Source organism: Paramormyrops kingsleyae, chromosome 1, assembly GCF_048594095.1.
Source record: "Paramormyrops kingsleyae isolate MSU_618 chromosome 1, PKINGS_0.4, whole genome shotgun sequence".
NCBI classification, from domain to species: Eukaryota; Metazoa; Chordata; class Actinopteri; order Osteoglossiformes; family Mormyridae; genus Paramormyrops; species Paramormyrops kingsleyae.
The window spans coordinates 37,088,052-37,104,666 of record NC_132797.1 but is presented as its reverse complement, the minus strand read 5'-3'; the positions used below and the strand labels follow the sequence as shown (position 1 = coordinate 37,104,666).

The window sequence follows — 16,615 nt, the reverse complement described above, 5'->3', positions numbered from 1 at the left end:
TTTTGAAGTAATTTCCTGATTGCTAAAGCCGTCCTATCGACCTTTTCATAATTGTGAATCTTGTAAATATTGGCTTATAATTCGTTAAAGATATGGACAGACTGCTAAAATATATTTGACTGTTTGGGAAGAGTTTGGTTTTAGCTGACAAACCACAATGAATAACAAGCGAGCGATTTCGCTACGGTTACTGTAGTTAATGATAAAGACGGACGGGGACGCTGTTGCACACTGAAAGTTTCTGTCCATATAAAATACCACTGCTAAATAGTGAGTTTAAAAGAAACTAACAAAGTAGTTCAAGTAATGTGGGCGTGACGATGTTACGCAGTAGAAGTTCGCGGAGTCACCGTTTTGAAAGATTTAAGGCGGTGTTCGGGTTCGGCTTCGCTCTTCTCAGTGATAAGTGAGACAAGCTTTGCAGAAGTTTTATTTCAGCCGACGGACACGCGCAAAGAGGACGCGCGCGTGGCTCTCTTTTCACTTTCGTCGTAGGATGACATTCTGAAGAGAAGATAAAGCTTAAATTAACAGGCAAGGCTTTATTTACGTTTTATTTTTTATTTACACATTACATAATACATATTTATTTACATACTTAACGCTGCGTTTATTTTAATCACTTTTAAATATTATTTTGCACTGAAACAGCGTTCTAGAATAGGACCTTGAACAGTTTTGTATCTCTTAATTTACTCTATCGCCTAATCGGCGCTGTTATCCAGACACTTCACTAAATGAATCACTAAATTGTGATGCGGTCAATGTGTTACCTAGGTAAATTGTTAGGAACTTGAACGGTGTTCTGTGTATATTAACATCCATCAGTTCACTTTTCGTGACCTGATCGCGTAATCGAATATAAAATATAAGTTAACTCCGCGTACTATACTGTTGTGTTTTTCAAAACGTATTGTTCAATATTTTTTTCCGGCAAAATGAATTGTTGAAACTGAAAAGGGTGTCATGTTTTCAAGTTAGTTTGCCATCCAGTTTTATTTAACGAAATGAATTTTAGCGTATTTTAGGCAGAAAAAGGCACAAGGCTGGGGTACATCCTGGGATACGTTTCCCAAAAGCATAGTTGCTAACAACGTAAGCAACATATAGCTGGAATCATGCAACTAAACGGGTTCCGACTGTGTAACCTGCTAACGGGAATTTTAAGGAAACGTACCATTGGAAAGGACTCATGTGCATAGTTTAAGTGCGCGAATACTACCGATTTCACGGTAGCAAATATTTTTTGCTCTAATCTATGTAAAAAAGGCATGTCTTCCATATGTCCCCACACGACAGTTCAACAAATTTTATGTTGGAAAATAGGGGTATAGTGATCATTCAAATCTTGAAAATTGGAATAGGGGGCATTATTATGCATGATTACAAAGATACAGATTCAGACGTGATATACATGTATTTGTGGTGAGAGTATAGTTTTTAGAAACTTTGCAGTTGCAACAGGTTTAGCAGAATAAGCTGGAATGAGAGATATAGATAATAAACCATAATGAGAGTGTCTTTAGAGGGATGGGGGGTTCAGCGATGATTTAATTCTGACCAATGTTGAAACTTACGCCCTAGCTCAGATTTGTATACATAAATGATATTATATTATTATTACATATATTAGTTATTACAATGTACAATATTTGGATGAAGATGACCAAAACCTATCATTTCTACTGTAGAATTGGTTCAAACTTTGTGTGGCTACTCGTTAGATATAAAAAAAGATTAGAGCGAATAAATTTACTACAGTAAAACCGACAGTCTTCGCGCACTCGATAACTGTGCGGATGGCTTAATCGTGGTGGTTTGCCAAGATGTTAAAAAATAACTGACATTTGACATTTTATACTGAGGGGTGTAGCTAGAAATTCTGAGCCCTCTGACAACATGTCAGCCCCCCCACTTTTGGGTTGCCACTTTCAACTTGAAGAAGAATTTGCCCTGTAAAGTGTTGGCCCCCCTGAATCTGCCAGGGTATTCTTACTCCACTAACACCCCTGTATCGTGAGAGCCAGTTTTATATCACAATGGGAATGTAAAACCGGTAACAATATTGTTTTTAAATTTTTTATCCATTCCTAACATAGTATAGTGTCTCAGAAGCAGTGGTTATTGAAATATACATTATTCTGTTGATTTTGCTACAGGTATGGTGGTACCTTTAAATTAGGAACTTACTAATATAAATCCCACAACATTTTTAATAACCATTCATTTTCCAAAACCACTTATCCAAGTCACATTTTCAAAGACTCTGGAGCCAATACCAACATAGGGTTTGAGGCAGGGAACACCCTGATTGTCAGTCAATCCACATATTCTCACATATGGGCAGATGAGAGGCAGCAGCTCACCAGACTAAGGAAGGACATGCAAACTCTACAAATACAACATACAAACCTGTGGGGGAATTAAACCCTCAACCTTGAATGTGTGTGGCCATAGTGCTATCAATGAGGCTTCACAGATGTCCAGATGGGCTTACCGAAAGTTGTGCATGATATAGTGTATTACTCTATGTGAAAGCTGAAACTAATTCCATCCTGCTCTCAAATTCAGTAGTAAATGTGCATATGTATTTGTATACAAACTGTATGTACATACATGCACACATATTTTCCAATTGCTTATCCAGTAATGAGTCTCTGGAAGAGGTATATGGCTTAATTGAAATTGTGTCACAATCTCCCTTTAGTTAAGCTTTAACGATGCATGTTAGACTATAAAGATGACTCATTTGGCTCACAAAAGAAGCAGGGTGTGATTTCTTTATAGACTTAACCTTGTAATTTAGATAACATGTATTTGTTTCTGCCATACCTTTATAATATTGTTATAGAATGTTAAAAAATATCAGTACTTTATGGCATTTAGTGGTAAACTACTGTAACATGTTTTATGGTTTATATCTGACAAGGAACAAGAAATCCAATTGTTAATGCTGTCAGAGAAGCAAAGTTCATAGGGTTCAATGTTATCACATTTAATATTTCTTTATCTACAATCCACATGTCGAAATTTCATTGGATTGGGTTCGTAAGTATAATACAGTTTATACAGAAGTCTCATAAGAACATAAGAAATTGACAAACGAGAGGAGGCCATTCGGCCCATCAAGCTTGTTTGGGGAGAACTTAAGTAATAGCTCAGAGTTGTTAAAATCTTATCTAGCTCTGATTTAAAGGGACCCAGGGTTTTAGTTTGTGCTACACTAGTAGGAAGACTATTCCATACTCTAACTACACACTGTGTAAAGAGGTGCTTTCTCAAATTCATTTTAAAATGTTCTCCTGCTAATTTCCACTCATGGCCACGAGTTCTAGTATTTAAACTAATACTGAAATAGCCATTTGGCTGAACAGCATCCAGACCTCTTAGAATCTTATATACCTGGATCATGTCCCCCCTTAGTCTCCTTTGCTCAAGGCTAAACAGCTCAGCTAACCTCTCCTCATAAGACATTCCTCTAAGACCAGGAATCATTCTTGTAGCCCTACGTTGAACCCTTTCCAATGCAGCAATGTCCTTCTTAAGGTATGGTGACCAATCCTACACCCAATTTTCTAGGTGGGGTCTTACCAAGGAATAATATAATCATATTATTGAATTTGAATGTTTAGCTACAATGTCTAGAAAAAAGTTCAGCATACTAACACTGCAGGGATCCCTGAAAATACATAGCAGTGATGTTTCATTCTGTTAGTCTGTCAGTTGGCGATGTGAATTAAATCCAATAAATATTCTAAGTGAACAGAAACCTACTGTTACCTTATGAATCAGATTTTGCAAGTTTGAAACTTATGAAATAGTGAGAAAATAGGGCCTATACACTTTGAAAGGCAATGTTTATGTTGCAGTTATATGTCATTTCTGGCTCAGCAAAGTCCCTTTCCTGCTGTTGTATTTGAAAGCAGAAAGTGAACAACGGAGGATTAGCTTATGGCCTCATCCAGGAGATCACTTTGTCACAGCATAATTATAAGCATTGAGGTTCAGAGACCTGAATGTGTCCCAGACCTTCTGTTGTTTCACCGATATATAGCACTAGGCTTAGCACCCAAAGGCTGTTACAGAACTGGAGAAAAACCTTTTGTTTATATATAACGCATAGATGATGTGTGATAGAACTGCTCAGGTCCATAATATAGTCTTATAAAGTGCCAATCAATAACTTAAATATCAACTTTAACCAGTGGTCTAATACTCCATGCTCACAGTTTATTTTAATTTTCGCTATCTGTTTGATTGGGGACTCAACTTGAGATCTTTCTATGAAAATGCTCATTTAGTGATTAAGCAGGGTATATAGACTATAACAGGGTGCATCAGAAGTTTTTGCAATGTCTAACATGCAGTATTTCTTTATTTTGCAGAGGGGAAACATGACCAAGATGGAAGTGAAAACGTCACTTCTTGACGATATGATAGGAGTGGGGGATATGGTCCTCCTGGAGCCTCTGACCGAAGACTCCTTTATTCAAAACCTCAAGAATCGCTTTGACCGTGATGAGATCTATGTGAGTTTTTTTGTTTGAGTTTTTATACAGATAATAGATTTATCAGAAGCTTGCCAAGACTTTCCTGTGGGATTTACAAAATTTATTTTAAATTATAATTTTTTAAAACTCTTTTTCCAGTGCTTACGGTTTCTGCATAAAACCCTTATTTATGCTCAGCTGTAGTTTTGGTTTTACTCTTTACCTAATTGATGCATTAATTTTAGTACAGTTTGTAAAAGTGAATGTGAATTTATTTGCCCTTTAGAAAATAGATTTTTTTTAAATGCTTTAAACATGCAGACAAGAATAGTTATTCAGTTGATCTTTTACATATATGCCAAAATAATGCTATGACAAATCACTATCTTATGTATTGGAGGCATATTATCAAAATTAATGTGTTTACAGTGACAACTGCTGTTGCAGGATATGTTGTGCATTTACATTAAAAGCTCTGTATTTGTAAGTATAGTCTATAGTATTTTTCCTGGGTTTGGTGGCAACTGTAAAACATGTCAGCTGGGGGAAGGGAGGTAAAATTTATTATCCTTTCATTTATTATGTACTTTGTGGTGCATTGTAACAGTGTGGCACTCAACACACAAGACATAATCAAATGCCCATGTATATGCAATTTTTTTAAAAAGTACAGTTGACCCCACTGCTGAAGTTGATAAAGAAATGAGAAGTCTATAATTTCACTGGTAGGTTTATTTCAACAGCAAAAGATAGATAATCAACAAAACAAGCAAGAAAAAAACATCATGTAACAGTTACAAACCAATTTGCCATTTATCTAGGGAAATAAGTATTTGATCCCTTGGAAGACATTCTTTAGTACTTGGTGAAGCAACCATTGTTGGCAAGCACAGCTGTCAGACATTTCTTGTAGTTGGGCACCAGGTTTGCACACAGCTCAGCAAGAATTTTCATCCACTCCTCTTTGCAGACCTCCTCCAAATCTTTAAGATATTTAGGTCACTTGGACGCACAAAGCTTGAGTTCCCTCCATAGATTTTCTATGGGATTAAGGTCCGGAGACTGGCTAGGACACTCCATGAGCTTAATGTGCTTCTTCTTGAACCACTGCTTTGTTGCCTTGGCTGTATGCTTTGGGTCATTGTCTTGCTGGAAGACCCACCTGCAATGCATTTTCAGTTCCCTGGCTGAAGGATGGAGGTTGTCATCCAAAATATTACGGTACATGGCCCCATCCATCTTTCCTTCGATGCGGTCCTGTACCCTTGGCAGAAAAACACCCCCAAAGCATAATGCTTCCACCTCTGTGTTTGACAGTAGGGATGGTGTTCCTGGGGTTATAGTCAGCATTCATTTCCCTCCAAACATGGCCAGTAGAGTTGATACCAAACAGCTCATTTTTGCTCACATCTGACCACATCACATTCTTCCAAGCCTCATTGGAATTATTCAGACAGTGTTTCCCCTACCATTATATTAGGGGGGCGCCCCGGCCCCGCAACGGTACCTCCCACCCCCCCTTGAAGGTGAAGTTAATTTTATTTCATTTTATTTTCTATATAGCTCCAGATCACAACATTAAATTAATTTTAGGGTACCTTTCCTATAGAACAGGTCTATACATTGTCCTTTTATTAAACAAACTAAATAGCCTTATTTACACAACAACTTGTCATTTTTGTCTCTACACGTTCACGCATTTACAAATCTCCTCTGCTCTCTGTATCGCGCATGGCGGAGTTCCGCCCTGATGTGCGCTCACACAGGTGAGCGCACTCCCACCAGCGTACAGAGAGCGTGCGTCGGAAAATATGTCACGGCAACCACCTGAAAAGCAGACAAAAATGAACAGGGTAATAAATACATTTCACAATGGGATTTTCTGCTTTAAACTATCACTATTTTAAGCTATCCGCTATCACTTTTAAAGCCTAACAGCTAATGATGTATTTCCAGGTCAAAACAAACATCCGCAATAGGCTGCAAGGAGACCATTTTGCAGCCTGCATGCGGAACTCAATAAATGGGCGAGATGTTTCTAACTTCCCATATCAAGACGCTCTAGACATGTTCTTCCAGAAGCCCAGAACAGATACACTGCAGTGACAAAAGCTGCACACTTTGTGGATAATTGTCATAAAAAGAAATGTTCTGATGTTTAGTTCAGTTGTTATATTGACTGCTGTCATTAAAAGAAACACATGAACACCATGAATCCTGTCGGTGTCCGTCTGCCCTCCCCCCCAAAGCTGTAAACCTAGGAGATACACTGATTCAGGTGTTCATAGGCATACTTCAGTAGGGCCTGAACATGGGCCCTCTTGAGCAGGGGAACTTTGCAAGCGCTGCAGGATTTCAAACCATAACTGCATAATATGTTACCAATGGTTTTCTTGGGTGGCGTGGTGGCGCTGTGGTTAGCGCTGCTGCTTCTCTGCAAGAAGGTCCTGGGTTCGGTCCCAGATCCTTTCTGTGTGGAGTTCGCACGCTCTCCCCGTGCTCACGGGGGCTCTGGGATCCTCCCATGGCCCAAAAGCGTGCAGGATAGGTTGATTGGTGTGTTGAAATTGGCCCTGTAGTTGTATGCGTGTGTGTGCCCTGCGGTGTGTTGGCAACTGCCCAGGGTTGGTTCCCGTCTGTGCCCGTTGTTCCCGAGAGAGGCTCTGGTCACCCCATTTGGGATTCAGTGGTTTCAGAAAATGGATGGATGGTTTTCTTGGTGACTGTGGTCCCTGCTTCTTTGAGATCATTAACAAGCTCCTCCCGTGTTATTCCCCCAGACTATTCTTCCATTTGGAATAATTGCACCAGCTGTTGTCACTTTCTCACCGAGCTGCTTGCTGATGGTCTTGTAGCCCATTCCACCTTTGTGAAGGTTAACACTCTTGTCTCTAATGTCCTTAGACAGATGTTTGGTATTTCACATGGTGATATGGTTGAAGATGTAGACAGGTTACTGACCCAAGAATACTATTTTTCAAAGTAATGCCATTAAAAGTGAATGCTGGCTTGATATCTGTTAATATTTAATTAAGTACTACTTGTGTTGTGTTGGTGCACATGTACTTGACCTTATTTCTTTCTGGCTTGTAGGGGATCAATTATATCCATAGATAAATGACAAATTAATTTGTATTTGTCACATGATGAGTTTTTCTTGTTTGTTTTATTGAAAATCTGTCTTCTGATGTTAAAATAAACCTACCTGTGAAATTATAGACTTCTCTTTTTTATATAAATGGGTCTAGTTAGGAATTCAGCAGGGGGTCAAATAATTATTTCCCTCCCTTTATGTGTTTCCATAAGTTGTTACGTACAGTAGGCTGCTCATTGGCTCCCTTCCACTAGTAGCTCATGGTTGAGGAATTGGTCTATATTTTGGGACATACAGCTGAGAAATATTGTCAAACATGATTGTTATGATATTTTCCATTGACTTCCTCATCAATTGTTCCATATTAACAGTTAGCAAATCAGCCAGTTCTTTTTTATTATCCAAAAATAACAAAGATTATTTCAAACTAAGACAGACAACCAGAGCTTTCTCTTTAAACAACAATGAGGATATTGCTCATGTAACTATCTCTTCTGGGCCTGAGCTGCATTGCATGTTTTTCTGATGAAAATCCAGGGCAGTTATTAAAGCTTTGTTACATTGTGCTGACTAACACATACGGGATGGGGTGATGTCACTGTTTAAATACTCGCTGACTTGCGGTATCACAGGGCTCTGGGCTCAGCCCAATGTTTAGCTCCGGTTTTTCACCTCGTGTAAGAATATGTGTTCTGCCTTCAGGCAATTGATTCACTCGTGAACTGCATTGAACTTCAACTTTTATTTTTTACCCAAGTCATTTAGCCTAAGGTGATGAATTCCTAGTATGGACATATTTTGTATTCATAATTATTACATACCATTTGTTCCATTTCAGTAATATATATAAATGAAACTTACTATGACAATTATAATCTCCAAGATGTTACCTATTGACGATGCATTGAGAGAAGTCATTTGTTTCATATGATATCCTGAAATTCTAATTCTGGCAAGTTGGTATTACAGTAAAAAAACAGCTAAGGCATATACAGCTGTCTTTTCAGAAAGCTAAACTATTTGTCAGTGTGTTGGCATAAGTATTTCTAGATATATGGTTGCCTCATAACTGATACCATTTCAACAAGTTTCAGTTTGTATCCACTTTTTACAACTCCCTTAAAAAATTCACCCTCAACTCAGAGATTTTCCAGGTTAACACTGATGGCACATTTGAACTTGCTGTATAACAGTCAGATCATGGAGCTTTAGCTGAGAGATAATGATACTTGTTGATAAGTAGTCATAAGCATTTTTGTCTGGTAAATAGGGGCTGTGCCCTAACAATGTACTTTTCCTGAATTGTTTGATTTCTGTGCTGTGCAGTAAGAGGTTAAGTCAAACCAAAGCATTGATTATCACGCTTATGACAATTTAAATACTTGTATAGCAATATAAAGCTGTATCTTTAGTGTGACAATGTACTGCAGACATGCAGGCCAGGACTTGCTGCTGTCGTAGAGGTTGGGAGAGTCATAAGGCATTTGTCAGGTTCCAGCATGTAATGCCGACTGCTGGAATGGGCTTCTGTTAAAACAAGCGTCAGCTGCCACTGCTTTAAAAATATTAAGGTCATCCTGTATGTTGCCTATAATACCAGTTGATATTTTGAATCGGTCAATTTATTGTCCTATCACAACTTCATAAGTGTACAGGTTATATACCTCCATTGCGATATTATAATATCTGTGCCAACTGCATCAGTTATTTACTTACAACAATCATTAAAGGTGTGTGTGTGTGTTTGTATACATATATACATATATATTAGGCGTGTAACGGTACACAAAAATCACGGTTAGGTATGTACCTCAGTTTTGAAGTCACAGTTCGTTACATTTTGGTACAGCTGAGGTAAAAGAAACAAAACATGAATTGCTTCTTTTTTTCTGTATTAAACTGTGGTTTACTGAACAAAGTAAGACTGTCTTTCTTAAAAAGTTTCTGTCAATTCGGGTTGGACAATTAATCGGAAATTAATCAAAACCGACATTCAGAACCTCTAATTCATGCAATCTTGCCGATGAGAGTTACTTTGTTTTTTTTTTTTTTAAATCTGTTAATACTTAAAAATTCTGTTAATATTTTCCCCAGTTTGTGTTAATGTACTGTCCCCTTAAAAACATACTATATCACATGTGTTGTCACGTGACTCCACCCCATCCAGTCTGCGCCATGGAAGCAACAGGGAGCAGAACTCAAATACTGAGCTGGCTAAGCAACTCGAGCAGCCGTGTCTGTCGTTTGGTCACATTGTGGCTTTAGTGAAGACGGCACAGAACAAAAAGAGATGAAATGTAAACACTACGAAAAAACAGTTTCAGCTACCAGAAATACTACACCCAATTGGTTTCAGCACTAGCAATATTTAAAATACAGTTGTTAAGTTATAAGCCTGATATTTGATATTCAGTTTTTCTGGCTTTAATAACGTTTAAAGGAAGTAAATTAGGATGTTTTTAATGACAGAATTATGATGTCCAGTACACAAACAATGATGCACACTGATTATTTTCGCGGTTCGAGCCATTTCATAATTTGTGCAAAATCTCGTTAATACCTAAGAAAATGTGTCATTTCACCTGTAATTTTTATGTTTTGACGTCATGTCAACTGTTTTCTTGGTTTTCCAGATTTCTTTACGGGCGAAGTTGAATTAATTTTACTATGCTTTCATGTAGGGATGGCATGGTGGTGTAGTGGTTAGCACTGTCGCCTCACAGCAGGACGGTCCTGGGTTCGATCCCCAGGTTGCCCGGGTTCCATTCTGTGTGGAGTGTGGAGTTTGCATGCGTGGGTTTCATGAATCCATTATTTGGTTATTAACTTTAAAACTAAACAATACACGCACATCTAGTGAAGTGTGCTTGGATTTATGGACTCCAGGGAACAATGCACACCCTGTCATATCTGGATGTGAGCACGGACCGGGGAATCAGGAGCAGGGAGACAGAGAATCAGGAACGAGGGGTTTATTAAGGAAAACATCAAGGCAAGGGGATTCCACACAAGGTTAACGAGGGGGTGTGGCACACAGGAGGGTCGGATGAGCAAGGCGTGACACACCCCTTGGATTTCCAGGTTACTTTTGTCTGTACTTGTTATTGATTATTGTATTGTATCCATTTAATGCATAATGGGGCACTAGACTAATGGGTTAATTGATCTAAAACTAAATAAGATAGCAACACCTAGTAAAGTGTGCATTGAACAGTGGACTCTAAGGAACAATGCACACCTTGGTTTTTCAGGGTAGCTTTCTTTGTAAAATTTATTATTTATTATGCTGTGTCCAGGGAGATGTGGTGGCGCAGTGGTTAGCGCTGCTGCCTCACAGCAAAATGGTCCTGGGTTTAGTGCCTGGGTCGGGCAGAGGACCTTTGTGTGTGGAGTTGACATGCTTTCCCCGTGTTCGTGTTGGTTTCTGCCAGGGGCTCTGGTTTCCTCCCACAGTCCAAAAGTGTGTGTGGTAGGTTAATTGGTGACTCTAAGTTGGCCCTGAAATGGTGCCTATGTGCACCCTGTGGTGTGGTGGCAACCACCCAGGGTTGGTGCCTGTTGTTCCTGGGATAGGCTCTGGTTCCCCCTGTGACCCCAGTTGGGTTTTAGTGGTTACGGTGATGGATGGGTGTTGTATCTATATTATATGCAATAGGGCAATATATGAAGGGGTTAATAGCTCTAAAACCAAATGACACAGTCATGTCCTATGAAGTATGCATTGATCAGTAGCCTCTGAGGGACAATGCATGCCCCTTGGAATTTCAGGGTAACTTTCCCTATAATAGTTATTAAGAATTACATTGTATTTATATTATATGCCACTTTGGCAGTACATGAATAGGTTAATAGCTCTAAAAGCATTATTTCAGTTGCTCAAAATATTAAATGAATAACCATAAATGGTTAATCTGTGTGTTTCCTTCAATTATTTTTAAATCATAAAGATATCATAAAGATATGCAGTCTTTCATTTCATCAAATCTTTCTGTACTTAAGAGGACAAGTATCAAATATGCCAGGATACTGTTACTTCCCTTCAGTTAAAAAAAAAACAACTATCGATTATGAGGTAGTAACATTCAAGAACAATTAGTGCTGTAGTCTCCTGCTGCCAGAGCCCATACATAGTCATATGGCTTTATTTTCTGATTTTACACAATCAATTCACAGGTTTGTTAGTAAACTGACATCCAGTACAATTAGTGAGCTGTGCTGAGAATTAAGTATTTTATCCTTTTATAAGTAAGTGGATATGGTTGCAATTCTGATTTTTTTTCACTCTTTTTATTATACATCTACATGTATTATGTATAATTATCTTTTTCATCAGGTCTACGTGGTTGTAGTTTTTGGTTTGACTGGGTTTGTAGTAGAAATTCAGTTTTAATGTATCTTGCTGTCTTCTGAGAGAGATCTTGTCTCTAGGTCCTTGAGTGATGTTCTCTATGCATTTTTTTCTGCAGACTTACATTGGCAGTGTGGTCATCTCCATAAATCCTTATAGGTCACTGCCAATCTACACAGCAGACAAGGTGGAGGAATACCGCAACAGAAACTTCTATGAGCTCAGCCCACACGTGTAAGTGTCCGTGACCTTCAAAGAGCTGCTCTGAAAGATACACAAGCACAAGTACATAATACTCTAAGCAAGGTTTAGATTCAGCATTGGTAGGGATCAATCAGCTCCGAACCCCCCACCCCCCTAAACACAATATACTCCCACAACCCTACCATTCATACTCAAATACCCTTGACTCAGAGCTACATATTACATTTACACAATATATGTCACTACAATCATTTTCTTGAGTAAAATCATAAAAAGTTCCTTCACTCAAAAACGTGGATAATGTACGACTAATTAATAAAAAGCAAAACTTATAATTTGGTGAATTTTTTGTTTTTTCTTTCTTAATTAGCGCTGGAGCACAGAATGCCAAGTAATCACTAAATATATCATTTGTAAATAACAGGTAAAATCTTTCGTGAGATTACCCAGCCTGTTTTTAAAAAATGTTATTTTCCTTTAGAAAAAAATCTTCTTTAATCATTCTTGTACTATAAAATTGCAGTACTTTATTTATCCTTGTAGGGAAATTGGGTAGTTTTCACATTCTTCATCCTTAAAATGTACACTACCAGTCCATACCTGTCAAGTTTTGGATTTGAAAATAAGGGAAATTTTCCGGCACCCACCGCGAGCCATCCCACCACCCCAACCAAGCTCCAGTATCCCTTACATTTTAAGACAGGTGTACAAGAAATCTAAAATAAAATATCATTTTATTTTCATTACACATTTTCTTTTAATTTCTCATGTTCACTCATTTGGCTCTCTGGCATTCAGTAATGACTTATAATACGGATTTGTTGCAGACTTTGTATCCTTGTTGAAGTCGTCACAGAAGGTGAAAGTAACGTACGTTGTTTTTGGCACACAGCATTGCCATTTTAACCTCCGCATTTATGACCTGGTTAATGTTGTAAATGACCTGCAGGCTACTGCAGGTGGCAGTTCTCGCGAGGCTACTGACAGTTCAGTTTGGAGAGGCAGAGGAATTTTTTTTAATTGATATTATAATACGGGAGATTTACGGGAAAATACTAATATGGGAGGACGGCGGGAAAGAGGGGTAAAATACTGTAGTTTCCTGGCCAAAACAGGAGACTTGACAGCTATGTACCAGTCAAAAGTTTTTTTCACACCACAGGTTTTTACCACTTTTCCATTTATTTCATAAACTGCAGATTTTTTTATTCTTGCTAAGCATTGGAAAATTGAGTGACCAACTATAAATGGAAATACAAGTGAAATAAAACAAGTTTTCTTTATAATTTGGAAAAACTATGTAACAGTGCATGTCTGACATCCTATTAAGTGGTTGTGTGGTGATGGCATAGTCAAATTTTAGGCTGTCCTTTAACTTTAAATGTACTAGTTAACTGTTTCATCCCAGTATTTAATGTACCATGTGGAAATAATGCCTCAAATTTGCTTTGCTGTTATAACTGCTAGAGGAGGCTACTTTGATTAATCAAAGATATGACATTTTCTTACTAATAAAAGTACTCAAATGGTGAACATACTGTAAATTCATTTGTTAGCCAAGAATATTGAGTGCATTTTTAGTAAATGTTAACTGGGTAACATGCAAATGTAGAATATTTTAGTGCGTGCAAAAACTTTTGACTGGTAGTGTACAGTATATGAAGGTGAAATCACGTTTTTGGGGCAGTGTTTCCAGTCAGCCAGTGTTTACCCCTTGAATCCTTGAACTACACACCACACTGTTGTTTAGATTAACCTTAGCTGAAATAATTCCACTCTTCTAAAAGCTTTGTCCGGTCTGGAGTCCACATATAAATGGATTCTCTCTTGTCACGGGCTCCACTGAATTTTTACTTGGCCTTGACTCAGACTCGAACACTCGTGACTCAAAAATTCTTCTCCAGTCCATCGGAGTCCATAGCATATGTCTGCAACTTGTATTCAGCTTTAGCGTCCCTCCCCCAATTCCTTACATTTCCTTCAGTGTTTTTTGAATATTATGCATGCACCTACTCATGCCCCTCATCATCTGTCAAGTCAGCAATTATCCAGTTTGCATACATAAACCATCAGACGTTTCTGTGCATAACATCTAGAAAAAAGACGCAACTGCGAAATTCAAATATTGTATGAATAACTGAGGTGGCTGGCATGGCTTATGGCTTCTGTCAACATTTGGAAAGGAAATATAAAGACTAATGCTAGAGAACTAAATTTTTCAAGAAGAGCTGACTGACTGAGTGTCCAGTCAAAATTTGGTTTACATAATAACTAGCTAACCAACATCTTCTAATAATTATTATTATTGTACTTTATTAATCGACATGTCCTAAATTTTCATTCATACACATCACAGACCTTGGTCAGACAGTCAGTGTTCAGCTTCCCTGGAATCACCCTCTGTTGGATTCATTTTATTAAGCCTAAGGTCTTGACATGAATAAGGTGGACTCTAACACAGTACTGGGATTGGGGAAAAATATGCCTGTGGCCCATATGTGTATGGATCAGGCATACCCTTCAAACTACTCTGCAGGTGATGAAAGAATGATTTTAAAAAGTAAAAATACTGTAGTTTTAATGTTAGTTATTGACATCTAGGTAAAGTTGAAACAATTATTCGCCTTAGTCGACTAAAATTGATTCCCAAATTAGTTGGCAACTAATTCAATAGTTGATTAGTTGGTGAAATGATCACTTGTGTTTCTTGTGTCAACTCGAAATGTTTTGATATTACCGCTCACTAGAGAGAAGTTAACCAAAGCACGATGGTAGCTTCAAAAACAAAAAACCTGAAAGTGCAGAAGTATTTCACTTAAACTCCGAAAAAGGTTGTTAGTTGCATAATTTGTAAAGCTGACCATAGTTATCATGGGAGCACATCCTCTATGCTCGAGGATCTGAAGAGGAAGCACGTTGGCTCACTGACTTAAGAGGACTCATCTCAGTAAGCTAGTTATGCTAGCTAGCTAATTAGCTAATGTTAATTTTAAAAGCCATTCTACTTCATGTTATGAGCTGTAACATTTTCTATTTTCAAATGCATATTCTCTTGAATTGTTAATGGAGTTGGATAATGCCAGTATTACACCTAACAACTTTTCAAGCGATTTTAATGGCGTTGAAAAATTTCCATTGTCGGGCAAAATCATGAGAGTTTCCTGGAGTTGAAGCACGCCCCTGTCTCAATCGTTAGGTGTAAGGAGGTCTAAATAGCTGTCTTAAGTACGTCTAGTTAGCATCTTGACGTTCCGATAAAATGAGACATGCTTAGTATTATCGTGAGTTTTAACGCCTAGCTTATGCAAATAGTAACGTGGACATCTTCACCAGGACACCCTACCTCTCCGGGAAGTTCCAGGAGTCTCTTGCAAATTGATAGCGCCTCCCAGACTCCCATAAATTATATACATTATCCCGGAAATAATTGTTATTATAATTTTTTTGACAGTGGGCACGCACACATGAGAGAGAGAAAAAGAGAGAGAGAGACAGGCGTAGTGATAGAGTGAGAGAGATCTGCTTTGTTTTAGCCTATATTATTATACTTATGTCATGTATACAGTATAGGCCAGGAGTCGGCAACCTGTGGCTCACGAGCCACATGCGGCTCTTTGACCACGTGACTGCGGCTCTTCTCAGACATTTGTTGGGATTCCTAATTCTTCCATATACATTTTGTAGTAAATCGTCACCACGCCTTCCCAGGTCTTTGTAAAAATGATTGTATTTCCTCCAATTTACATATTATAGCCAGCTGAGTTGTGACTACATTTGCACTGCTCGTCAGCACAGCAGTAGTGAAGAGGAGAGTGAAGGGCAGATGACTGCAGAGCCGAACGAAAGAAGCGGTGAGGGTGACGACTATCTCTACAGAACTGAACAATGTTGTAATATTAGTCACCTTTGTGCTGTTACGCATCTGAGTGATGTAAAACTGAGATGCCCCCTGAAATTGGTTTTCTTTATTTTATGTAAGTACTTAAACTTTTGTTTTTGAGTTAAATGCGTATATACTCATATCACGTAAAAAAATCGTATCTCAAACCCCCTTCTCTACCCATTGCGGCTCATTGTAAATCTTGGTTCAGATATTTAGGAAAAAAATGGCTCTTTGCTTTAAAAACGTTTCCGACCCCTGATATAGGCTGATACAAGTGTTGAGTGTATGTGTTGTTTCAGTGGTGTGGACTGATTCAGCATGTGTATGTGCAAGTGTTTCTGTAATTTTCCCTCACTGACTTCCCTGACTTTCCTCCATTTCAATACAAAACTGTGATTGTAAAATTTAGTTGCAAGAGAGTGTAGAAGGACAGCAGAATGCAGAGAGCACAGAATGCAAATGTATATCCTTACTCTTAAAATTTTACATTTTAATTTAGATGGATTGTTTGGTTTACTTGATTTAGGGGAAACTGATGTAGTTTTGGTATATTTAATTGCTTCTCATTGCTTATCCTTGGTTTTAAATTTTAACAG

At 38.1% G+C, this 16,615-nt stretch overlaps 1 protein-coding gene across 1 annotated transcript in view; it reads left to right on the top strand.

Moving 5' to 3' along the window:
* The first annotated feature begins 306 nt into the window (after positions 1 to 306).
* LOC111851598 (unconventional myosin-Ib-like) overlaps positions 307 to 16,615 on the top strand; it is a 57,959-nt gene continuing 41,650 nt past the window's right edge. The window contains exons 1-3 of the mRNA XM_023826649.2: positions 307 to 534; positions 4,386 to 4,529; positions 12,051 to 12,166. Coding sequence (XP_023682417.2) covers positions 4,395 to 4,529; positions 12,051 to 12,166 — 251 coding nt within the window. The 5' untranslated portion in view covers positions 307 to 534; positions 4,386 to 4,394. The remainder of the gene's footprint in view (positions 535 to 4,385; positions 4,530 to 12,050; positions 12,167 to 16,615) is intronic.